Source organism: Theropithecus gelada, chromosome 16, assembly GCF_003255815.1.
Source record: "Theropithecus gelada isolate Dixy chromosome 16, Tgel_1.0, whole genome shotgun sequence".
Taxonomy (NCBI): domain Eukaryota; kingdom Metazoa; phylum Chordata; class Mammalia; order Primates; family Cercopithecidae; genus Theropithecus; species Theropithecus gelada.
This window is the reverse complement of record NC_037684.1, coordinates 42,447,100-42,472,981: the sequence shown is the minus strand read 5'-3', so window position 1 is coordinate 42,472,981 and position 25,882 is coordinate 42,447,100. Positions and strand designations below refer to the sequence as shown.

The 25,882-nt window shown below is 36.9% G+C and overlaps 1 protein-coding gene across 1 annotated transcript in view; it reads left to right on the top strand.

Annotated features, from left to right (window-relative positions):
- The first annotated feature begins 629 nt into the window (after positions 1 to 629).
- The window catches only part of ABCA9 (ATP binding cassette subfamily A member 9), a 77,678-nt gene continuing 52,425 nt past the window's right edge, over positions 630 to 25,882 (top strand). The window contains exons 1-6 of the mRNA XM_025362786.1: positions 630 to 829; positions 10,454 to 10,562; positions 12,084 to 12,291; positions 16,876 to 17,040; positions 17,612 to 17,715; positions 18,496 to 18,722. Of these exons, the coding sequence (XP_025218571.1) occupies positions 10,467 to 10,562; positions 12,084 to 12,291; positions 16,876 to 17,040; positions 17,612 to 17,715; positions 18,496 to 18,722 (800 nt within the window). The 5' untranslated portion in view covers positions 630 to 829; positions 10,454 to 10,466. The remainder of the gene's footprint in view (positions 830 to 10,453; positions 10,563 to 12,083; positions 12,292 to 16,875; positions 17,041 to 17,611; positions 17,716 to 18,495; positions 18,723 to 25,882) is intronic.

Here is a 25,882-nt window from a genome sequence, read left to right as displayed (position 1 = left end):
GGAACAGTCTTTTCTTCTACTTACACAAGATGCTCAAAAATAGACAGAATGGCATCTATTACCAGTTAAAAATGTTTCTCTAACAATACTGGAAAGCAGGACATTCTAAAATTCAGTAGTTACTGGTGGAGAAAGTAGTTTGTTTCATGGAAACTGTTGCAGAAGTGACAAACCTGGAGGCTTTGCGAACACAGATAATTGTTATGTGAGATTTCTTTAAAGATTCTCCTCGCTTCAGTACCATGAAAGATGCTATAATTAGTATGCACACAATGAAACTGAGGTGCAGATGAAAACTCAGAGTTTCCTTTGTTACCCTGAAAAAAATGACATTGCTTTATCGCTTTATACATATATATATGTGTGTGTGTGTATTTTCCACTTTGCTCTGCTCTACTCTTCTCTGGATTAGGTTCTCACTTATCTTTGCTTAAATCATTGTGTTGGGGTCAATTCTCCCATTAGGGCCTTGTATGAAAAGACTGATTGAGAAAGGCTAGATTCTTCTTGGTTTAATAGTTCCTAATGTTTTGATATGTCCAGCCAACCATCTGCAATGACAAACTCCCTGCTGAGGAACTAGCAGGAAACAAAGAAATGGAAAACAGCAAAGAAATCACCACGTGAGCAGAAGATATTTTGGCAGCCTGGCTGAACTGAGACCAAATTCTCCTTGGAAATCAGTATAAAACAGAAACTATTCACAATGAACGTGAAATTAAAAGCATGATGTAGTAGTGACCCAAAAGGAATGTGAATTCTTCTCCAGAACATGCAGAGACCCATGGATGAACTGTGTTTCTAGATTTTTCCTCCAGCTTTCCTGAGAGTAAGTTAACCTCTAAAATTGTGGTTATTTTGCATATAGAAATATAACGTAAGACTATAAATAGGAATGCCAGACATTTACGTAGAAACCATTAAATGTAGTAAGTTATTAATGAGTCATTTTGACTTTTCAAATCATCTGTTTTATTTTGTATGACTAAATAACCAATTGAAGAACTAAGAATTTGTATTTTTACCTCATAACTAAAGCATGTTTGGACAAACAGTGACGTTATCTAATAGGCTATTGAATAAATAAAAATAAATGTAACATTATGATGCTTCTTTATAAGTATGAACTATTTCCAAAGTTATTTGAATTACTTACTCTTCTTTGTTTTTAATTTTACTGCCAGAGGAATTGTAAGCATTGCAGGTTGCACAATTTTCTGAGTTTTGAATTGTTTTTAAATGGCTTGAGAATATTTTCATCAAGAAAACTTACAGAAAGATTTTCACTGATCTTATTTATTATACTTTTTAAAAATTTTGATCTAATTTGTTGCCTAGTGCAACAAATTAGAAAAATTTGTTCTGTGAATAACAGGAATTTTATCTGACTGAGAAATGATTGGCTTTTTATAACCAATTTATTATTTCCAAATTATACAATTTCCTATTGAGAACAATTTAAGCTAATTAGATGTTTTATATTATTACGGTGGGTGGTATATTTTTTCTCTGATATTTACACTAAGATGTTCAGTGGTGGAAAAAAATCAGTCTTAACGCTCGGAGACAAATAACCACATTCATGACAATGGGATTATGTAATTGTTTTTTATTCGAAAATATTTTCTGGCACACACATTAATTCACAGAAAGAAAGAAGAGTAGTCACGTGGGCACCATATTTAACCCTTTCAGATACTGAGGTTTTTCACAGCATTGATTTCTTAGTTGGAAATGTAGCAGTTTGGTTTCAGTCAGGATTTCCAGGCTATCACAGCCCGCTCTGATGGCATGATTATCAGGAACTCATCTGCATCACTGGTGAATCTCTTTGGTCACTTTTGGACAGTTTTTAACCATAAGTCCATGCCCTCCTTTGTTATGCTGATGAGGTGCGTCATAAAAGGAATGTCCAACAATGTCTTCCCGTCTTGTTCTCAGGCCTCAGGCTCTCGGACCCCTTTCCCCAAACCTGCCCCCATATTAACTTTCTATTGCTGCTGTGAAAAAAAAAAAAAAAAGGCCACAACCTTAATGGTTTAGAACAAAACAGAGTTATCATCTTACAGCTCTGGAGGTTAGAAGTGTGAGGCGGGTCTCTCACTGGGCTAACATCAAGGGGTTGGCCAGGCTGTGTCTCTTTCTGGAGGCTATAGGAGAGAATCTGTTTTCTTACCCTGTGTAACTTTTAGAGGTTTCTTGCATTCTTTGGTCCATGGTCTTCCTCCTCCATCTTCAAAGCCAGTAACAGCATATCAAACCCTTCTTCTACTGCCTCACTCTGATCTCCTCGTGTGCCTCCTGTTTTACTTTTTAGGACCCTTGTGATTACACTGGGTCTGCCCAGATAATCCAGGATGATCTCCCTATTTCAAAGTAAGCTGATTGCAACCTTAGTTCCATCTACTGCCTTAATTCCCCTTTGTCATATATTGTAACATATTCACAAATTCCAGGATTAGAATGCAACCATTATTCTGCCTATCACATTCCTCTTCAACTATGCCTTGTGATATGGTTTGGCTCTGTCCTCACTCCAATATCATCTTGAATTATAGCCCCCATAATCCCTATCTGTCATGGGAGGGACCCAGGGGGAGGTAATTGAATCATGAGGGCAGGTCTTTCCCAGGCTGTTCTCATGATAGTATTCAAGTCTCACAAGATCTGATGGTTTTATAAAGGGGAGTTCCCCTACCCAAACTCTCTTGCCTGGTGCCATATAAGACGTGACTTTGCTCCTTATTTGCCTGCAGCCCTGATTGTGTGGCCCCCCCAGTCATGTAGAACTGTGAGTTAATTAAACCTGTTTCCTTTATGAATTACCCAGTCTCAGGTATGTCTTTTTTTTTTTCTTTTCTTTTTTTTTTAGACAGAGTCTCACATTGTTGCCTAGGCTGGAGTGCAGTGGCGCGATCTCAGCTCGCTGCAACCTCTGCCTCCTGGGTTCAAGTGGTTCTCCTGCCTCAGCCTCCCAAGTAGCTGGGATTACAGGCACCTGCCACCACACCCAGCTAATTTTTTGTATCTTTAGTAGAGATGGGGTTTCACCATGTTGGCCAGGCTGGTCTCAAACTCCTGACCTTGTGATTCACCTGCCTCAGCCTCCCAAAGTACTGGGATTACAGGCATGAGCCACCGTGCCCGGCCTCAGGTATGTCTTTATTAGCAGTGTGAGAACAGACTAATACACCTTGCCCTTCAGACTTCAATCGCAGCACAATATTCCCTGCAATAGACCATGAATAGGCTTCATCTCTGGTACTACCTCCTTGAGGCTGACTTGAATAAATCATCTTCCCACTTGAGCTGTCTCTTGAATACCAGAAGGGGTCAGCATATTCACAGCTTTGCTCCTGCCATGAATATGGCAGGATGAACCATGAACCTGGGATCCAGGAGCACCCTCATCCGTAAAACCATTGAACGGGCAATGCAATCTTATGATTGCCATTCCTGTTCAATATGGCGCCAAAAGAGGATAAAAGGAATGTGCAACATAATGGTATTGACGTGAAAACACAGGCCTTATCAGTCAACTGGCCTTGTGCTCCACCGTACCAAGGCTTGAACTACTACCTTTGAATCATTTCCTGGGTGAGTTTCCCATCCTAGAATGTTGGGTTTGTTAGCTAAGATTAGGTCTTACATTTTCTTTATCAGTTATCTTGGTCATTAAAGCTCTACAACTTTCAGACCATTTTTGTTATTCTGCCTAATATATGGCACCATTATGTAAAATGGTGTCATATTTGCATTTAACCTACGTATATTGTCCCGTGTACTTTAAATAATCTCTAGCTTACTTACAATACCTAATACAATGTAAATTCTATGTAAATAATTGTTATACTTTATTGTTTCAGAAATAATGACAAGAAAAAAAAAGCTTCTACATGTTCAGTACAAACCCAGCCATCCTTTTTTCTGAGCATTATCTACCGGCAGTTGGTTGCATCCACAAGTGCAGAACCCACAAATAGAAATGAGTGACTATAGTTTTTGAGCTGTGCTAACATGAAAGAGTATAAATAATTACATTATACCTGCACTACCAGACTGAAATTGTCATATCTGAAATAAGTTACCTTCGTAGTAGGTCAGTTAATGACTTTTGGACAGACATGTCCTGAATTCTTTGTTTGTTCTCTGCAAACAGTTCTATAAAGACTTACTAAAGCCTTGGCCCATGTTTTAGAAAGTGGAAATCTGGCTGACTGGTGGATCTGTGTGCAAGCCTGAAGGTCACTCTCTCTCTCTCTTTCTCTCTTGTAAGCCTAGGCCCTTATGTGGGTTACCCTCAAGGCCAAGGCTGAGCCCATAAGCAGGCAGGCATGGGTGATTGTCTCTCATTGAAAATAGCAGAGCAACATTGGTGCCTACAAATAGTTATCCCTATATTGATTTCAATAATACAATAGTAGAATGGGGTATCTGTTTAAGTACTTTCAAGGACAATTTTATGGGATTTGTTTATCTCTATTCAGCTGATTCATTATCCCTCACTCCACCTCCCGCCTATCCACATATGTGTAGGCAGGTTATAGCCATCATAGATGTGAAGATTAGTTTCGGTGCTCTTTTCTACCAACAGTAAAAGTGGGCTATCTGCTTTGCAAGAATAAAGTTTGTCTGTAATAACATGAAACCTGTTCCTTGACTCAACAGTCCTTTCTACAATAATTACATTTTTATGCCCATACTGTCCCCCCAAAATGCATTTTCACACCACTGAACGCTAGTTAAAACTATGAGTTCCAAGTCTCTCTACCTCTTGGAATGTTTCATAGGCAAATCTCCACTGACAAAGTGACATAGGTCTGGATTTTATTTCTGTGCCTCTTCATCACCACATATTCAACTATTCCAAAATAGTTATTACCACCATCACTCTACTCTAGTTCCTTCTGCTCATTATCTCTTACACAGTATATCGTATCTAATTAGGCTTCACCTTATGAAGTAGGCTTTGTAAATATCCCAGGGGATGAAGGACAAGGAGTTAAAAGATACAGAACAGAGATTGAGATTTTTATTTCATTTTCTGCTTCTAGCATCTGAAAGAGATTGTAGAGTGTTGATACAATTTCTTCCTTAACAGTCTGATAGAATTTCCCAGTGAACCCATTCACTGGGGAACCACCAGTGATGCTTTCTGTTTTGAAGATTTTTGATTATTAAATCAGTTTCTTTTACAGATATAGGCTAATTCAGATTGTCTGTTTATTCTTGTGTGAGTTTCAACAGATTGTCTCTTTGAAGGAACAGATTCGTTTCACCTAGGCTATCAAATTTATGAACATAGGGTTGTTCATAATATTCCTTGATTGTCCTCTTAATGTCTATGAGATCTGTAGTGATGCCCCCTCTTTCATTTCTAATATTAGCAACTTGTGTTCTCTCCCTCTTTTTTCCTAGTTAGCCTTGGTAGAGGCCTATTGATTTTATTGATCTCGGAGAACCAGCATTTGGTTTTACTGATTTTTCTCTATTGACTTCCTGTTTCCAATTTCATTGATTTCTATCATAATTTTTACTATTTCTTTTATTTTGCTTTCTTTAGATCTTTTTTCTTTACTAATGTATGCATTGGATGCTGTAAATTTCTCTCTAAACAAAGCTTTCACTGTATGCCACAAATTTTGATAAGTGTTTTCATTGTTATTTAGTTCAAAATAAGTTTTAATTTGTCATTAGATTTTTTTCTTTGACTTTTATGTTATTTAGAAGTGTGTTGTTTAACCTTCATGTATTTCAGGATTTTCCAGCTATCTTTCTATTACTGCTTTCTGGTGTAATTCTACCATGGCCTGAGAGCATGTATTGTATGATTTCTATTCTTTTAAATTTTCTAAGGTGTGTTTTATGGCCCAAATTTGGTTTATATTGGTGAACATTCCATGTAAGCATGAAAAGAATGTATTTTCTGCTATTGTTGGGTGAAATAGTGTGTAGAAATGTTCATTTTATCCAGTTGGTTGATTATATTATTGAGTTCAACTCTGATTTTATTTGTTTTCTACCTGCTGGATCTACCCATTTCTGCCAAGAGAGGTGCTGAAGTCTCCAACTATAAGAGGGGATTCGTCTATTTCTCTTTGCAGTTCTCTCAGTATTTTGACACTGTTGTTAGCATACACATGTTAAAGATTGCTATGACTTCTTGGAAAATTGACCCCTTTATCTTTATGTAACTTCTCTCTTTATCCCTGATAATTTTCCTTCTTTTCAATGAAAAGTCTGTTCTGTTTCAGAATTCTGCTCCATATGAAATTAATATAGTTATTTCAGCTTTCTTCTGATTAGTGTTAGCATGGTCCATCTATATTTGTGCGTCTATTTTTAATCTATATGTGTCTTTATATTTAAAGTTGGTTTCGTGTAGACAACATGTAATTACATCTTTTTTGTCATCTACTCTGACAATCTCTATCTTTTAATTGGTGCATTTAGACCATTGATGATCAAAGTGATTATTGACATATTGGATTAGTATCTACCAAATTTGTTACCATTTTCTATTTATTGCTCTTGTTCTTTTCTTCAATTCTATTTTTGGGCTACAATTTTTCTGCCTTGTGTGGTTTTAATTGAGCATTTAATATAGCTTCATTTTTCCTTCTTTCTTAGAATGTCATTTATTTTTGTTTTTTGTTTTTACTTTCTTTCATGGTTGCCTTAGAGTTTGCAATATATATTTACAATTAATCCAAGTCAACTTTCAAATATCACTCTACCACTTCACCGGTAGTGTATCTTATAGTAATAGCATAACCCCAATTCCTCCCTCCTGTCTCTCATACCATTACTGTCATTCATTTCACTTATAAATAAGTATACATGAACATTATATATGAATGTAATACATATATCATATATGCAGCATTTATATACATGTATGTACATAAGTATACACAATTGTATACATTGCTATTATATCCTATTATGTTTTAGATCAATTAAAAATAAGAAAAAGTTTTTATTGTACCTTCACTTATTATTTCTTTCTCTGATGCTTTTTCTTTCTTTATGTAGAGCCGATTTTTTTTTTTTTCTTTTTTTTGAGATGGTTGCCTAGGCTGGAGTGCAGTTTCGCCATCACAGCTCATTGCAGCCTTAACCTCTCAGACCCAAGTGATCCTTTCTACCTCAGTCTCCAGAGTAGCTAGGGCCTCAGGCATAAGCCATCATGCCTCACTAATTTCAATAATTTTGTTTTTGTAGAGACAGGATCTCCCTACATTGCCTAGGCTAGTCTTGAACTTCTGGGCTCAAGCCATTCTCTCACCTCAGCCTCCTGAAATGCTGTAATTGCAGGCATGAGCCACTGTGCCCAGCCTTATATATAGATTTGTGACATATCATTTTACTTCTTTTGAAACAACTTCTTTTCATATTTTTTCAAGGCAGGTCTACTGGCAACAAATTCTCTCATTATTTGTTTGTCTGAGAAAGTACTTCTCTTTAGCTTTTTGAGGATAATATCACAGAGTACATTCTACTAAGGGTAGAATGCTAAGTTGGTGGGGTTTTTTTCTCTCAACATATTAAATACCTTATTCTCTTCTTGTTTGCATGATTTCGGAAGAAAAGTGAGATAAAATTCTTATTTTTGCTCCCCTATAGAAACGATGTTTTCTTCCTCTGGCTTCTTTAATATTTTTATTCTTTATCTTTGATTTTCTGGAGTTTGAAAATGATATTCCTTGGTGAAATTGTTTGAGCAAATATTCCGCTTGGTGTTCTCTGACCTTCCTGAATCTACGGTTGGGTGTCTAGCCATAATCTGGGGAAATTCTCAGTCATTACTGTTTAAAATATTTCTTCCGTTCCTTTCTTTCTTTTGGATATTCCCATTAGGCATATGTTACACATTTTTAATTGTCCCACAGTTCTTAAATATTCTGCTCTGTTGTTTTTTTTTTTTTTCAGTCTTTTTTTTGTTTTCTTTTCAGTTTTGAATTCTTTTCTCAGCTGTGTGTAGTCTACTAATAAACTCATCAAAGATCAAAGGCATTCTTCATATCTGATAGTATTTTTTTAATACTAGGCATTTATTTTTGGTTCTGTCTTAGAAGTTTTATCTCCCTTCTTACCTTGCCCGTCTGTTCTTGCATTTTGCAACATTATAAGAAATATGTATTTTGTCTCTGCCCTCTAGTTTTGGCAAAAAGCTTCTAGAACCCTTGTAATTTCCAGAGTCATGGGGGTGATGGGAATAGCATTTGTTATAGTATTTGGTCCCTGTTCCTGACACAGAGCTTCTAAGACCAGGAATCTCTGAAGTGAAATGAGTATCTTCGTGTTCATGAGATATCTGATGGCAGAAATAACCTAGATTGCTTCAGGATAGGACTGGTTGCCAGGGAATCACCTATGTGATTAGAAGGTTTCAGCCCCATCCCCAAATGTCCAGGGAGAGGAGAGGAGATGGAGTTCAAGTTAATCTCCAATGGCCAATGATTTTTTTAATCATGCTCATGTAATGAAGTCTCCATAAAAACCCTAACTGTAGGAGTTTGGGGGAACTTCTGGGTTGGTGAACATCTCAAGGTGCTGGGAAGGTGGTGCACCCAGAGAGTTACTGGAAGCTCAGCGTCCCGTCCTATATACCCTGCCCTATGCATATTTTCTATTTGGCTGTTCCTGAGCTTTATCCTTTGTAATACACTGATAATAGCAAGTAGACTGTTTTTCTGAGTTCTGTGAACCACTCTAGCAAATTATCAAACCCAAGGAGTGGATGTGGGAACCCCTAATATGTAGCCAGTTAGTCAGAAGTACAAAAGACCCAGGCTTGTAACTGGCATCTGAAGTGGGGGGCCGTCTTTTGGGACTGAGTCCTCAATCTGTGGGATCTGCTGTAACTCCAAGTGGACAGTGTCAGAATTGAAATCAATTGAATTTTAGGACACCCAGTTGGTGTCCACCGAGAACTGGAGAATTTCTTGGTGGGAAAAACCCACGCTTTTGTTATCAAAAGTGTTTTATGTAGAAAAACAGGTGTGGGCTTCCCCCTGCTCCCCGCTGCATTTTACATGTCATCTACTTTATCCATTGAAGCCCTTAGTATTTTAAACATAGTTGTCTCAAATTCCTAGTCTAATAATTGCAACATTTCTGCCATATCTGAATTTGATTCTGATACTTGCCCTCCTTATAATTCTTTTTTTTTTTTTTTTTTTTTTTGCATTCTAGTATGTGTTACAGTTTTTTCTATTTGTTTTTGAGACAGGGTCTCTCTCTGTCACCCAGGCTGTAGTACAGTAGCATGATCATGGTTCACTGCAGCCTCAATCTTGTTGGGCTCAAGCAGTCCTCTGCCTCGGCCTCCCAAGTAGCTTGTAGCTGTGACTACAGGCACTATACCCAGCTAATTTTTTGATTTTTTTAAAAAATAGAGATGGGGTCTCACTTTGCTGTCCAGGCTGGTCTCTAACTCCTGGCTTCAAGAAATCCTTCTGCCTCAGCCTCCCAAAGTGCTGGGATTACAGGCATGAGCCACTGTATGCAGGCTGTAATTTTCTCTTGGTAGCTGGATATGATGTCCTGGGTAAAAGTTAATCTCTTAAGTTTGTGGCACACAAAATAATTGATTCAAACAAAGCTCCTATCTTGTTTTGGTTACTTATTTTCTTTAATTTCCAATTCCCACTTTTCACCCAACCTCCATTCTTCTTTCCCACTTCCAAAGATAACCTTTTTATTGTATTAGGGATGATGATACTTTAGTTCCTGAATATTTTTGGAATATGTGTATCACATGTAATGTGAATTGATACCAATGATATTGTGACCTAATGCTCAACCTTTTCTCTTTCTTTCTTCCTTGAACTGGAGCTATATTTTTAAGATCTCTTCAAGTGGATGGGTGTATGCCAATCCAGTGCTCCTGAATCCTACATAGTAATCTTAGGGCTGTATCCATAAAAATTTGTTTTATAACACCATGCCACAATAATCTACATTATAAAGAACATTGTTGCACTGGTCCCCTCATGAACCCATGTGAGAATCTCCTTGAGCTACATATCCAGGAGCAGAACTGATTGATGGTAGGATACTGCTAAGTAGTAATGAATTAGTAATGAATCACCCACGTTACTGGGTAAGTTAGTACCCCCAACAACAGAGCAGAAAGTTCCTTTCTCCCGGTTAGACAATTTAACAACACCCACAGCTGAGGAGATAGCAGCGATTGACACTAGTCACTCTTCTGATTTTTCTCAATCCAATGATGGAGAAATTATATCTGATAGTTGTTTTAATTCTTATTTCTTTCAATATTGGGTTTAAACATTGCCTCATATGTTTTTATTTTAGCCTTTTGACTTTCTTCTTCTCGAGGAATGCAACTAGAAACAGCTGTTAAAATGTTTCTTTCATGTGTGATTGCACAATGTTTTCTGCTTTAGACCTTCACATTTACTTCGTTTTTTTCATCTTTTTAAAGGAAACAAGTCAAAATGAGCAACAGATGCATGAGTGTGAGTCAGCAAACATGGGCTCTTCTATGCAAGAACTGTCTTAAAAAATGGAGGATGAAAAGACAGACCTTGTTGGTATGGTTCAGAGTCTATGCGTTCTCATATTTAGAGGATGAAAAAGTATTTTATCAGACAACATAAACACTTTATTTTCATTATTTAATATTGCACATATGTGGTCTAATTAACAACCTACATTTTTGTTTTTCAAATTCTGGGCTTTGCTATTTGTTCAAGTAAAATTTATTTTTCCAAATTACAGTATGTATTATTGTTTTCTGTCTTACTAGAGGCATTTTTTTAAAAATTCATAAACTCCTTGAAAAATAAAGCCATATCTTTATACTGCAGAGATAACAATTCTTAACCTCTGAGCTCATTTGAATCTCATGAACACATTGGTATAGAGAAGTTTAGGGCCAAAGTAAAAAAGAGGCAGGGAATCCAAAATTTAAGAAACAATCCAAAGGCAAATTGTAGCACTTCTACACAATGTTGCTATAGACACAGACAATGTCAGTTTGAAAGAAATAATGGTCGTGTAAATAAACGGAAAAATGGTATTGTGAACTTTTACTTCTATTAAAATAGTACTTATTTTCTTCTGATCATAAGAATGACTAGATGTGCTTTGTGCAAAAAATTTAGTAAACTCAGAAAAATATAATAAAATCACTCATAGAATACTCATAGTTCAAAAGTTATATTAACATCTGATCTTATGAACTAGTGTGTGTATGTGTATGTGTGTGTGTGTTCATGCATGTGTCAATACATGTGTGTTCATGTATTGAATGCTTGGATTGGCAGGGAATAAAGTATACAGCAATTCCTGCATAGGGAAAAGATTATATAAATGTAAAAGTTGAGATCCCACCCTATATAGGTGTTTTACCTTTAAACTTTTACCTTTTTTATATAAGCATTATGTTTATTTTTCTATTAAGATAGAAATAGGTATAGATATAGACCAACACACATAGCTGAAAAAGGATCATCTGATGAAGATGACATATAGCTCTTTTAAAAATGACATATGTGTAGAATTATAACTAATTAACTAGTTTCTTATCACTGGGTTTCAATTGCATTCTGCTGTATTTCCAATTCCTGAATGTGGTCACAATGACAAAGACTTTTACATTTTTTGGGGGGACAACGTTTTGGGACTATCTTCTTCCACATACCAGCAACAGAAGGTAAAAATATGATCTTGCTCCTGTTGACGGAAGCTGGTTACCTATTCCATGTCTCCTACTATTTATTTATCACTGTCACTAAAATTTTAACATGACTAAACTGTTGGGCCATTCATAAAGTAATCCAGCCTTTATCACTTGCACTAAAGTGTGGTAAACTTAGATTCCCAATTATAATTGGAATTGATGTTACAATTCTGTCTTGGTACACAATGTGCATATTTTAAAATATGCAGATTAATGAGCAAAAGAAAATCAGGATATTTAAAAACTAGGAGAAAGAACAAATGCAATGCAAGCCGAATAACAGAATTAAGTGTTTCAAATTGTTTGTGGATGATTTATCTGTGGTATAACATCTACCAGTTTGCTTCCTTTTTCTCTTATTGCTGTATAGGAATGGCTCTTTTCATTTCTTCTGGTACTGTTTCTGTACCTATTTTTCTCCAATTTACATCAAGTTCATGACTCTCCTCAAATGCCTTCAATGGATCTGGGACGTGTAGATAATTTTAATGATACTAATTATGTTATTGCATTTGCACCTGAATCCAAAACTACCCAAGAGATAATGAACAAAGTGGCTTCAGCCCCATTCCTAAAAGGTATGTTCCCTGGTTGTTCATAGTAATTTCCTTATTTGCAAAAGGTGCAAATTCATTTTGAGATTTCCTTCATAAATTATATTGAATGCTCAAGTTTCTAGAGTTTATTAACAACATTAAAGTATATTCCCTCCAAGTCTCAAGATTTTTTCTGGTTTGTTCACTAGTGTCCCATTTAGGAAATTCCATATTAAAAGGGTTATCCTCATAATTGTACATATCGAAATGAGATAGTCCAGGGTTATTTAAATGTATGTTTGTGAAAAGATTCTGGAAACATTGAACTGTAGTGACAGCATGATTTTTCAAATACATAAATATTGAGAGAGAAACTAGACATCATTTCAAAAACCCATGGGCAATATTTACAATGAAAAGAGGTGACATGTTTCCTTGTACCACAAAGTATATATGTGGGTGGGATGAAGCTCTAAAAGCCACAAAATTGGCATGGTTTCTCTCTCTGGGTGTAGGAAGAGAACAAAGAGAAACAATAAGGTATCTGATGGTCCAAAAAAACTTCTTTAAGAGTTCATAATTATCCACCAGAAAGCAGAGAGGGCCAATTTGAGAATAGCAACTGAAACCATATTCAGAAATTATATTACTAGTATAGTTTTGGAATGCAATTGAAACTGTTAAATGTGTAAAGTGTGATAGACCAAATAAGTAAGTATGGAATAGTCTCATTCTCTCACCCATGTGTCGTTAAAACTTGGGAGTCACAGTATGGAAGAGAAGATCTAGGGCAGGACATTTACAAGGTGAGGAACTTTGTCATTCCAGATAGCTTAGAGAGCCATCAAGACCTGATCGGTTATGCCAAAAGAACTCAGCAGCCAATGTGGCACAAGTCCATGCTTTCATCAAGTTATTAAATGAAAAATATAAGTAACTGGGTTTTTTTTTGTTTTTTTGTTTTGTTTTGTTTTGTTTTTTAAATTTATTTATTATTATTATACTTTAAGTTGTAGGGTACATGTGCATAACGTGCAGGTTTGTTACATATGTATACTTGTGCCATGTTGGTGTGCTGCACCCATCAACTCATCATTTACATCAGGTATAACTCCCAATGCAATCCCTCCCCCCTCCCCCCTCCCCATGATAGGCCCCGGTGTGTGATGTTCCCCTTCCTGAGTCCAAGTGATCTCATTGTTCAGTTCCCACCTATGAGTGAGAACATGCGGTGTTTGGTTTTCTGTTCTTGTGATAGTTTGCTAAGAATGATGGTTTCCAGCTGCATCCATGTCCCTACAAAGGACGCAAACTCATCCTTTTTTATGGCTGCATAGTATTCCATGGTGTATATGTGCCACATTTTCTTAATCCAATCTGTCACTGATGGACATTTGGGTTGATTCCAAGTCTTTGCTATTGTGAATAGTGCTGCAATAAACATACGTGTGCATGTGTCTTTATAGCAGCATAATTTATAATCCTTTGGGTATATCCCCAGTAATGGGATGGCTGGGTCATATGGTACATCTAGTTCTAGATCCTTGAGGAATCGCCATACTGTTTTCCATAATGGTTGAACTAGTTTACAATCCCACCAAAGTAACTGTTTTACCATTAGAGGATGATACAGGTTGAGCACCCCAATTCTAAAATCCAAAATCTGAAATGCTCCACAATCTGAAAACTTTTGAGCGCTGACATGATGCATAAGTTGAGTATTCCACACCTGACCTCTTGATAAGGTTTGGCTCTGTGTCCCCACCCAAATCTCATCTTAATTGTAATCCCTACATGTAGAGGAAGGTACCTGTAATCCCCATGTTTTGAGGGAGGGAGGTGATTGGATCATGGGAGCAGTTTCCCCCATGCTGTTTTCATGATAGTGAGTTCTCACAAGATCTGATGATTTTATAAGGGGTTTTTCCCCCTTTGCTTCCTGTCTCTCCTGCCACCTTGTGAAGGTGCCTGCTTCCCCATCTGCCATGATTGTAAGTGTCCTGAGGTCTCCCCATGTTGTGGGAATCAGGAGACCAGAGAGACCAGATGGGTGGAACAGGAGTATTTTATTTAGGTGACCACTGGCCCAGCAGATTAATATCCAGAGGCTGAGCTACGAACAAAGACAGGGCTTGACTTTTATTCATGCAGCTGAAGGCAGGTGGCTAGCCAGTGGTGTGAAACTTGTGGAATGGGGAAACTGAGCTTACAGAAGCAGAACAAAGGCAGTTAATCAAACCGTGACAGGTTTTGCAACTTAGGCATGTCTTGTGACCTTTGCCATCCTGCACAAATGGAAAAATAGGAACTTACAAAATCCTTGCAAACTTGCAGAAATAGTTACAAAAGTAGTTATAAGAGCATAGTGTGGGGAGAGGATTTCATGGGGAGACTGATAAGAACTTGCTTTTCTCGTCCTTGCTCTTGGAATCCATTTCTTTGGGGCCCCTGCCTAGCATTGCAGATAATGTATTCATAGCTCCAGCTGGACTTTGGAGTGAGTCAGCCTGGTCAGGGAAGGACTTGTTTTCCCTTTACTTATTTTTCTTATATTCCTGCTTCACCCAGCCATGCAGAACTGTGAGCCAATTAAACCTTTTTCCTTTATAAATTACCCAGTCTTGGGTATGTCTTTATTGCAGTGTGCAAACAGACCAGTACACTTCATGTGATGGGTCACAGTGAAAACGCAGTCAAAACTTTGTTTTATGCGCAAAATCATTTAAAATATTGTATAGGCTGGGTGTGGTGGCTCACTTCTGTAATCCCAGCACTTTGGGAGGCCGAGGTGGGTGGATCATCTGAGGTCAGGAGTTCCAGCCTGGCCAACATGGTGAAACCCCACCTCTACTAAAAATAAAAAAATTAGCCGGGCATGGTGGCATGTGCCTGTAATCTCAGCTACTTGGGAGGCTGAGGCAGGTGATTCACTTGAACTCAGGAGGTAAAGGTTGCAGTGAGCCGAAATTGTGCCACTGCACTCCAGCCTCAGTGACAGAGTGAAAGTCCATCTCAAAAAAAAAAAAATTATATATATATATATACATATACACACACACACATATATATATATAGAGAGAGAGAGTATAAAATTGCCTTCAGGCAATGTGTATAAAGTGTATGTGAAACATAAATGAATTTCACATTTAGACTTGGGTGGCATCCTCAAGATTTCTTATTGTGTATATGAAAATAATATAAAATTTAAAAAAAAATGGAAACCCAAAATACTTCTTGTCTCAAGCATGTGATAAGAGATACTCAGCCTATTGTAATGAGTTCTTATTATGAAAAATAGCAAATAAAGAGAAAATACAAGCATATATCCCACGTGAACTAACTATTGCACAACCAAATAGATAATGGAAAATGTTATTTTATAAACGTTTTATATTAGTAGATGAAAAAAATGACAGAAATAAAACATCATCATTTTGAAACTCCCATTGAATTAATGGACCTAGGCACTGAGGGTCAACAGCTGCTAATGTCTCAAAAAGAAAAACAATTAGCAATTATAAGCCTCTCATAAAACAACACATCAACACCTATCAGCTGGCAAAACAGAATTAGACCTGAGTCTCATTAAGCCTTTGGATCTAGCTGCTGGATTGTAGAAAATACGGAGGACAAAAGAACTTGTTGAATTACACCAGGAGGATGGGCTTATATGGGTTAAATGGCCTGGGTTAGATCAGTAAGAGTTAGCCATTTGCACTATATATTTTAGAATAAACAAAGTCTCTTAAGGAAACACTATCTAAATGAAAGTTTTATGCTGTCTTTGGAAATTTGGCTATATTGATACCACTTCCAAGTGAAAATGTGTACTATAATTGCAGCATATATTCCAACTTTAGATAGGTTTGTTTGTATGTGAATTTAAATCAATGTATTGGTATTTCCAATGTCAATATTTATACCAGTACCAATACCCATGATTATTTCCAATACCATTGGAATTTCCAATACCAATAATTATTTCAAATTCATTGTGCCTTAAATTATTGTTCGATATGGTTTGGCTGTGTCTCCACCCAAAATTGTATCTTGAATTGTAATCCCCAGAATCCGCACAATCCCCACGAGTCAAGGCAGGGACTCAGTGAGAAGTGATTGGATCATGGGGGTGGTTTCTCCCATGCTATTCTCATGATAGTGAGTGAGTTCTCATGAAATCTGATGATTTTATAAGCATCTGGCATCTCCCCTGCTTGCACTCATTCTCTCTCCTGCCTCCCTGGGAAGAGGTACCTTCTGCCATGATTGTAAGTTTCCTGAGGCTTCCCCAGTCATAGGGAACTGTGAGTCAATTAAACTTCTTTTCTTTATAAATCACCCAGTCTTGGTATTTTCTTATAGCAATGTAAGAACAGAATGATACATTGTTCAAATGATTTATTTGGAAGGGTAAATAATATTTGAAATACAAATGTTCGCCATACATTTCTGATTTTATCTAGAACATCAGAAATTCCCACCCCTTTCCCCTCCGTGTCTTATTCAGGCCCAGCACTGCCTTTAGGAAGGAAATAGCTTTAACATAAAATAACCTCAGCATAATTGAATATGGCCAGGTAGACATCTTCTTGCTTAACTATTTCTTTTTTTTTCTTCACATGACAGGAAGAACAATCATGGGGTGGCCTGATGAAAAAAGCATGGATGAATTGGATTTGAACTATTCAATAGATGCAGTGAGAGTCATCTTTACTGATACCTTCTCCTACCATTTGAAGTTTTCTTGGGGACATAGAATCCCCATGATGAAAGAGCACAGAGACCATTCAGGTAACTTTTGCAGAAGAAAAAAATTTTTTTTGCTATTGTATCAGTAGCCACAAAGGGGCCATACCTGATAGCAGAGGTTAAACTATACAAACATATACAACCACAACATATACCTTTAATTTCTGAACATAAAGGAGATTCGTATTTATTAAATGAAGCTTATGTGCTTAAGTACATTGTTTTATTAAGGAATTATATTTACTATTATTTGTAAGTTGCTCCTAAAAAACACCTGAACAAAATGATGTTGCTCATTGACTCCCAAACATTTTCTTAAAGTTTAGTGTTTTCTTGACATAAGCAACAGAAGATCCAAGCTCAAGGAAAGCAATCTTGACTAATGGAAAGAATTATAAAATATAATGAAAAATCGTTGAGAATTGGTCTTAAAAATATTCGTAAAGTAATTCTGCTATATTCCGTTTGGGTATGCTCTGCAAATCTCACCTGAGAAGACTTACCATCCACTATATCATCATGGACTTTGCATTTTGAAACATTTGAAATTTTGTTTTTTTCTGTAGCCAAGATTGTATCATTCCATAATAATGGATATGTTCTTCTTCTAAAGCTCACTGTCAAGCAATGAATGAGAAAATGAAGTGTGAAGGTTCAGAGTTCTGGGAGAAAGGCTTTGTAGCTTTTCAAGCTGCCATTAATGCTGCTATCATAGAAGTGAGTATAAAGTTAAAGGAATCTAATGGCATTACATTTGAATTTTGCTGGATGGTGATTTAATGGATTATCTTATTCTGTCATTTATTTACTTCATTAATGAGGCACAATATACAGAACAACTTCCATATTAAAACCATTGTACTAAGTACTGAAGATCAGAAAATAAGTAAAACACAGGCACTTTTCTCCAGGGATACTGGTACTGGGGGAGATAGAAACATGGATATATAGTCATAATAAGAGTTTAGATTCTATCATAGAATTTTTTATTTTTAACTTTTTTTTCCTTAGAGACAAAGTTTTACTCTGTTGCCCAGGCTGGAGTGCAGTGGCTATTCACAGACATGATTATAGCTCACTGCCGCCTCAAACTTCTGGGCTCAAGTGATCCTCCTACCTCAACCTCCCAAGTAGCTGGGATTACAGGCACATGCCACCATGCCTGGTTCTATCATGGAATTTAAAATGGTGTACGAGGTAAACTATAAAGCAGGATATACTCTAATAAGAAACATCAGGGAAAATTTACTAATTGAAGTGACATTCCAGCTAATCTTAAAATAGAATAGTGTTTTGTCCAGTGAGGAGGATGATGTTCTAAGGAGTCACGACAAAACCTAAAGTGTTTCAGGAACCACAGGGGGCCAGATCATGAAGGGCATATATACATAAAACATGTAAATGTAGAATGTACATGATTCCTTATAATTTAGAGAAAAAGCCCAAGGTTGGAATTAGATTGATGATAACAATTTGTTCATTGATATCTTTCTTTAGTTCGCAACAAATCATTCAGTGATGGAACAGCTGATGTCAGTTACTGGTATACATATGAAGATGTTACCTTTTGTTGCCCAAGGAGGAGTTGCAACTGATTTTTTCATTTTCTTCTGCATTATTTCTTTTTCTACATTTATATACTATGTATCAGTCAATGTTACGCAAGAAAGACAATACATTACGTCATTGATGACAATGATGGGACTCCGAGAGTCGGCATTCTGGTAAATCATATGACTCCAATCCATTATGCAGCACAAACAGAACAACTTAGCTGGTTGACACCTTAGACCAGGGGTCTCCAAGCTCCAGGCCACAGACTGCTACTGGTCTGTGGCCAGTTAGGTACCAGGCCACATAGGAGGAGGTGAGTGGCAGGCAAGTGAGCAAAGCTTCATCTATATTTACAGCCACTCCCTATTACTCACATTACCACCTGAACTCCACCTCCTGTCAGAATAGCAGTGTTATTAGAGTCTCATAGAAGCTCGAACCCTATTGTGAACTATGCATGCGGGAGATCTAGGGCTCCTTATGAGTATCCAATGCCTGATGATCTGTCACGCAAGAGATCTAGGTTGCAGGCTCCTTATGAGTATCCAATGCCTGATGATCTGTCACTGTCTCCCATCACCCCCAGATGGGACCATCTAGTTGCAGGAAAACAAGCTCAGGGTTCCCACTGATTCTACATTATAGTGAGTTGTATAATCATTTCATTATATATTACAATGTAATAATAATAGAAATTAAGTGCAAAATAAATATAATCCACATGCATTATCCCAACACCATCCCCCGACTCCTGTTTGTGGAAAAACTGTCTTCCATGAAACTGGTCCCTGGTGCCAAAAAGGTTGGGGACTGCTGCCTTAGATCTCTAAAGCGTCATATATACACTTACTACTTTCATAAAGTAGTACGTTATAAATGAGTGGAGCAGATGACCCTACAGACTTGGTGACTTGAAACTTTCTAAATTTATTTGACTTAAAGAAAGCCTCATCCTGTAGAAGTTTGCCAATACTCAGGGTGCTAGATGATTACTTGGTCACTAGTTACCATATATGGGTGAACCCAAATACACAAATGCTTGAGGTTTCCAATGTTCAGTAAAATACATGTTTCAGATACCTATGTTAGGAATGGTGATTGACTTTTGACCCAGTGTTGGATGAGTCATCACTTTTATGACACTGAAAAAAAAGAAAACCTTTTATGTTCTTTAAACATTGAGATATTTTAGTTGAGGCCGTAGAGCACTGTGGTAAGCCTGGGAGGCGAGAAGCCTTGGGTTGTCTCCATCTCAGCATTCAGTATCTACCATCTTGGAAAATTAGTTAAACTCTTTAAACCTCAGTTTTCTCTTCTGTAAAACATGGATAATTATATGTACCTCTCATTGGTCCTGATAATTAAAAGAAAGAAATATATCTAAAATATTTTACATGGTGCTTAAGAATAAACACTCGATATTAGGTGTCAGTTGATGGAGCTATGGGGAGCTTTATGGCCAGAGAGGACAGTAGAGGCAAGTTAGGAAACAAGGGTTGAATTGTCATAATGGCAAGATCTTTTCAAGAGTTTAGCCAAGTGATGCATTAGAGACAGGTGCGGTAAAAGCCTGAGTTTCTGGAGTCAGAAAGAAATGGCTTGAATCTTGAATTTGCCCTTTGCACACTGTGATATTACCTCAGTGTTAAATAAGATATGTAGAATGTATATAAGGGTTCTGGGCATATGCTACATAGCCTTTCAAAGAATATTAGACATTACTGAGTAGAAAAAAATAAAGTTTATGTGATTTTCTACACAAGTGTTCAATACACCAGGTGGAGAAGTGGAGAAGATGAATTACTTCTTCGGTTTAGGATGAAAGTTTTTCTCTGATGTCTTTTTCTGTATCAAAATTGAGTGACTCAATACTAAAAAAATTTAGTCAAGATAGATAGATAGATATTTCTTTTCTTTCTTTCTTTCTTTTTTTTTTTTTTTTTTGAGACAGAGTCTTGCTCTGTCACCCAGGCTGGAGTGCAGTGGTGAGATCTTGGCTCACTGCAACCTCTGCCTCCTGGGTTCAAGTGATTCTTCTGCCTCAACCTCCCGAGTAGTTGCAACTACAGGCAAGTGCCACCATGCCCGGCTAATCTTTGTACTTTTAGTGGAGACAGAGTTTCACTATGTTGGCCAGGCTGGTCTCAAACCCCTGACCTCAAGTGATCCACCTGCTTCGGCCTCCTAAAGTGCTGGGATTACAGGCGTGAGCCGCCACCCCAGCCTGCTTTTTAAAAAATGATATACAAAGAATTAGAGAAAAATAACCAAGATGATTTTTAAAATAATAATCCAGTGAGAAAGGATTAAAAATCAGGGCAGTTTTTTCCCTCTCGTAAGAAAAGCCTGAGGCATTTTACTTGTGCAGCATTTAAGTGGAACTAAGGAGAGTTTGTAGAATATAGATGAACAATTTCAGAAGAATCAAAGTGTACTGTGCAAAGGGAGTTATTACAATTAGCCATTAAAAATAAGTCATCCGAAAACATGATGGCATTTTCTACTTTAAATAAAAACTAACTGTTCATTGTGGACACATTATAAGCCAGTTGCCATATTAAACCCATAAAATAAATAATTTCATTTATTTTTCCTGTTTTCCAACAGAGAAAACTGAAGTTTGAAGAGATTAAATAACTACCTCTCAGGGTTATATAGTTACAATGTAGCAGGAGGAACTGTAACTAACTCAGATCTGTGATTAGAAAGCTTTTTCTCTTTCTCCTTTAAAGAACTTTCTTCCTGTTTATTTGGCATTGATAGCAAGGAAAAAGATATCTTCATATTCATCTACATGTCTGTATCTATCTATGTCCTGTGAGTATGTATAAATGTGTATCTATATCTAATTATCTATACTGGGGATTGGTAATCTATCAGCTGTTTTTGCACAATTTGCAAATTAGGAATTTCTTTTACATTTTTAAATTATACTTTAAGTTCTGGGATACATGTGCAGAATGTGCAGGTTTGTTACATAGGTATACATGTGCCATGGTGGTTTGCTGCAACCATCAACCTGTCATCTAGGTTTTAAGCCCCACATGCATTAGGTATTTCTCCTAATGCTATCCCTCCCCTTGCTCCCTACCCCTGACAGGCCCCAGTGTGTGATGTTCCCCTCCCTGTGCCCATATGTTCTCGTTGTTCAACTCTCACTTATGAGTGAGAACATGTGTTTGGTTTTCTGTTCCTGTGTTAGTTTGCTGAGAATGATGGTTTCCAGCTTCGTCCATGTCTCTGCAAATGACATAAACTAATTCTTTTTCATGGCTGCATATATTCCATGGTGTATATGTACCACATTTTTAAAATCCAGTCTAACATTGATGGGCATTTGGGTTGGTTCCAAGTCTTTGCCATTGTGAATAGTGCTGCAATAAACATATGTGTGCATGTGTCTTCATAGTAGAATGATTTATGATCCTTAGGGTATATACCCAGTAATGGGATTGCTGGGTCAAATGGTATTTCTAGTTCTAGATCCTTGAGGAATTGCCACACTGTCTTCCATAATGGCTGAACTAATTTACACTCCCACCAACAGTATAAAAGCATGCCTATTTCTCCACATCCTCTCCAGCATCTGTCATTTCTTGACTTTTTAATGATCACCATTGTAACTGGTGTGAGATGGTATCTCATTGTGGTTTTGATTTGTATTTCTCTAATGACCAGTGATGATGAGCTTTTTTCATATGCTTGTTGGCTGCATAAATGTCTTCTTTTAAGAAGTGTCTGTTCATATCCTTTGCCCACTTTTTGATGGGTTGTTAGTTTTTTCTTGTAAATTTGTTTAAGTTCCTTGTAGATTCTGGATAGTAGACCTTTGTCAGATGGATAGATTGCAAAAATTTTCTCCCATTCTGTAGGTTGCCTGTTCACTCTGATGATAGTTTGTTTTGCTGTGCAGATGCTCTTTAGTTTGATTAGATCCCATTTGTCAATTTTGGCTTTTGTTGACATTGCTTTTGGCGTTTTAGTCATGAAGTCTTTGCCTATGGCTATATCCTGAATGATATTGTCTAGGTTTTCTTTTAGGGTTTTAAAGGTTTTAGATCTTATGTTTAAGTCTTTAATCCATCTTGAGTTAATTTTTGTATAAGGTGTAAGGAAGGGGTCCAGTTTCTGTTTTCTGCATATGGCTAGCTAGTTTTCCCAACATCATTTATTAAATAGGGAATCCTTTCCCCACTTATTGTTTTTGTCAGATTTGTCAAAGATCAGATGACTGTAGATGTGCAGTGTTATTTCTGAGGCCTCTGTCTGTTCCATTTGTCTATATATCTGCTTTGGTACCCGTACCATGCTGTTTTAGTTACTGTGGCCTTGTAGTATAGTTTGAAGTCAGGTAGCATGATGCCTCCAGCTTTGTTCTTTTTGCCTAGGATTGTCTTGGCTGTGTGGATTCTTTTTTGGTTTCATATGAAATTTAAAGTAGTTTTTTCTAATTCTGTGAAGAAAGTCAGTGGTAGCTTGATGGGAATAGCATTGAATCTATAAATTACTTTGGACAGTATGGCCATTTTAACAATATTGATTTTTTCGTATCCATGAGCATGGAATGTTTTTCCATTTGTTTGTGTCCTCTTTTATTTCCTTGAGCAGTTGTTTGTATTTCTCCTTGAAAAGGTCCTTCATGTCCCTTGTAAGTTGTATTCCTAGGTATTTTATTATCTTTGTAGCAGTTGTGAATGGGAGTTCACTAATGATTTGGCTCTCTGTCTATTACTGGTATATAAGAATGCTTATGATTTTTGCACATTGATTTTGTATCCTGAGACTTTGCTGAAGTTGTTTATCAACTTAAGGAGTTTTTGGACTGAGACAATGGAGATTTCTAAATATACAATCATGTCATCTGCAAACAGAGACAATTTGACTTCCTTTCTTCCTATTTGAATACCCTTTATTTCTTTCTTTTGCCTGATTGTGCTGGCCAGAACTTCCAATACTATGTTGAATAGGAGTGGTGAGAGAGGGCATTCTTCTCTTGTGCTGGTTTTCAAAGAGAATGCTTCCAGCTTTTGCCCATTCAGTATAATATTGGCTATGAGTTTGTCATAAATGGCTCTTATTATTTTGAGACATGTTGCATAAAAACCTAGTTTATCGAGTGTTTTTAGCATGAAGGGATGTTGAATTTTGTTGAAGGTATTTTCTCCACCTCCTGAGATAATCATGTGGTTTTTGTGACTGGTTCTGGTTGTATGATGGATTACATTTATTGATTTGCGTATGTTGAACCAGCCTTGCATCCCAGGGATGAAGCCAAGTTGATCATGGTGGATAAGCTTTTTGATGTGCTGCTGGATTCGGTTTGCCAGTATTTTATTGAGGATTTTTGCATCAATGTTCAACAGGGATATTGGCCTGAAATTTTCTTTTTTTATTGTGTCTCTGCCAGGTTTTGGTATCAGGATGATACTGGTCTCATAAAATAAGTTAGGGAGGAGTCCCTCATTTTCTATCGTTTGAAATAGTTTCAGAATGAATGGTACCAGCTCCCCTTTGTACTTCTGGTAGAATTCAGCTGTGAATCTGTCTGGTCCTGGGCTTTGTTTTGGTTGGTAGGCTATTAATTACTGCCTCAATTTCAGAACTTGTTATTGGTCGATTCAGGGATTCGACGTCTTCCTTGTTTAGTACTGGGAGGTTGTAGGTGTCCAGGAATTTATCCATTTCTTCTAGATTTTCTAGTTTATTTGCATAGAGGTGTTTATAGTATTCTCTGATGTTAGTTTGTATTTCTGTGGGATCAGTGGTGATATCCCCTTTATCATTTTTTGTTGTGTCTATTTGATTTTTCTCTTTTCTTCTTTATTAGTCTGGCTAGAAGTCTGTCTATTTTGATAATCTTTTAAAAAACCCAGCTCCTGGATTCATTGATTTTTTTGAAGGCTTTTTCATGTCTCTATCTCCTTCAGTTCTGCTCTGCTCTGATCTTAGTTACTTCTTGTCTCCTGCTAGCTTTTGAATTTGTTTGCTCTTGCTTCTCCAGTTCTTTTAATTGTGATGTTAGGGTGTCAATTTTAGATCTTTCCCACTTTCTCCTGTGGGCATTTAGTGCTATTAATTTTCCTCTAAACCCTGCTTTAGCTGTGTCCCAGAGATTCTGGTGTGTTGTGTCTTTGTTCTCATTGATTTAAAAAAATTTATTTATTTCTGCCTTGATTTTGTTATTTATCCAGTAGTCATTCAGGAGCAGGTTGTTCAGTTTCCATGTAGTTGTGCAGTTTTGAGTGAATTTCTTAATCCTGAGTTCTAATTTGATTGCACTGTGGTCTGAGAAACTGTTTGTTATGATTTCCATTCTTTTGCATTTGCTGAGGAGTGTTTTACTTCCAGTTATGTGGTTGATTTTAGAATAAATGCTAGTGTTGCTGAGAAGAATGTATATTCTGTTGATTTGGGGTGGAGAGTTCTATAGATGTCTATTAGGTCCACTTGGTCCAGAGCTAAGTTCAAGTCCTGAATATCCTTGTTAATTTTCTGTCACATTAATCTGTCTAATATTGACAGTGGTGTGTTAAAGTCTCCCACTATCATTGTGTCAGAGTCTAAGTGTCTTTGTAGGTCACTAAGAACTTGCTTTATGAATCTGGGTGCTCCTATTTTGGGTGCCTATATATTTAGGATAGTTAGCTCTTCTTGTTGCATTGATCCCTTTACCATTATGTAATGGCCTTCTTTGTGTTTTTTGATCTTTGTTTGTTTAAAGTCTGTTTTATCAGAGGCTAGGATTCTAACCTCTGCTTTTTTTTTCTTTTTTCTTTTTTTGCTTTCCGTTTACTTGGTATGTATTCCTCCATTCCTTTATTTTGAGCCTATTTGTGTCTTTCCACCTGAGATGGGTCTCTTGAATACAGCATATGAATGGGTCTTGACTCTTTACCCAATTTGGCAAATTGGATACTGGCATCTGTGTCTTTTAATTGGGGCATTTATCCCATTTACATTTAAGGTTAATATTGTTATGTGTGAATTTGATCCTGTCATCATGATGCTAGCTGGTTATTTTGCACATTAGTTGATGCAGTTTCTTCATAGCATCATTGGTCTTTTTATTTTGGCATGTTTTTGCAGTAGCTGGTATTGATTTTTTCTTTCTGTATTTAGTGCTTCCTTCAGGAGCTCTTGTAAGGCATGCCTGGTGGTGACAAAATCCCTTAGCATTTGCTTGTCTGTAAAGGATTTTATTTCTCCTTCACTTATGAAGCTTAGTTTGGCTAGATGTCTTTTACATTTTTAAATGCTTGGGAAAAAATTCAATGAACAATAATATTTTTTGGCATGTGAAAATACACATGAAATTCAAATTTTGTTGTCC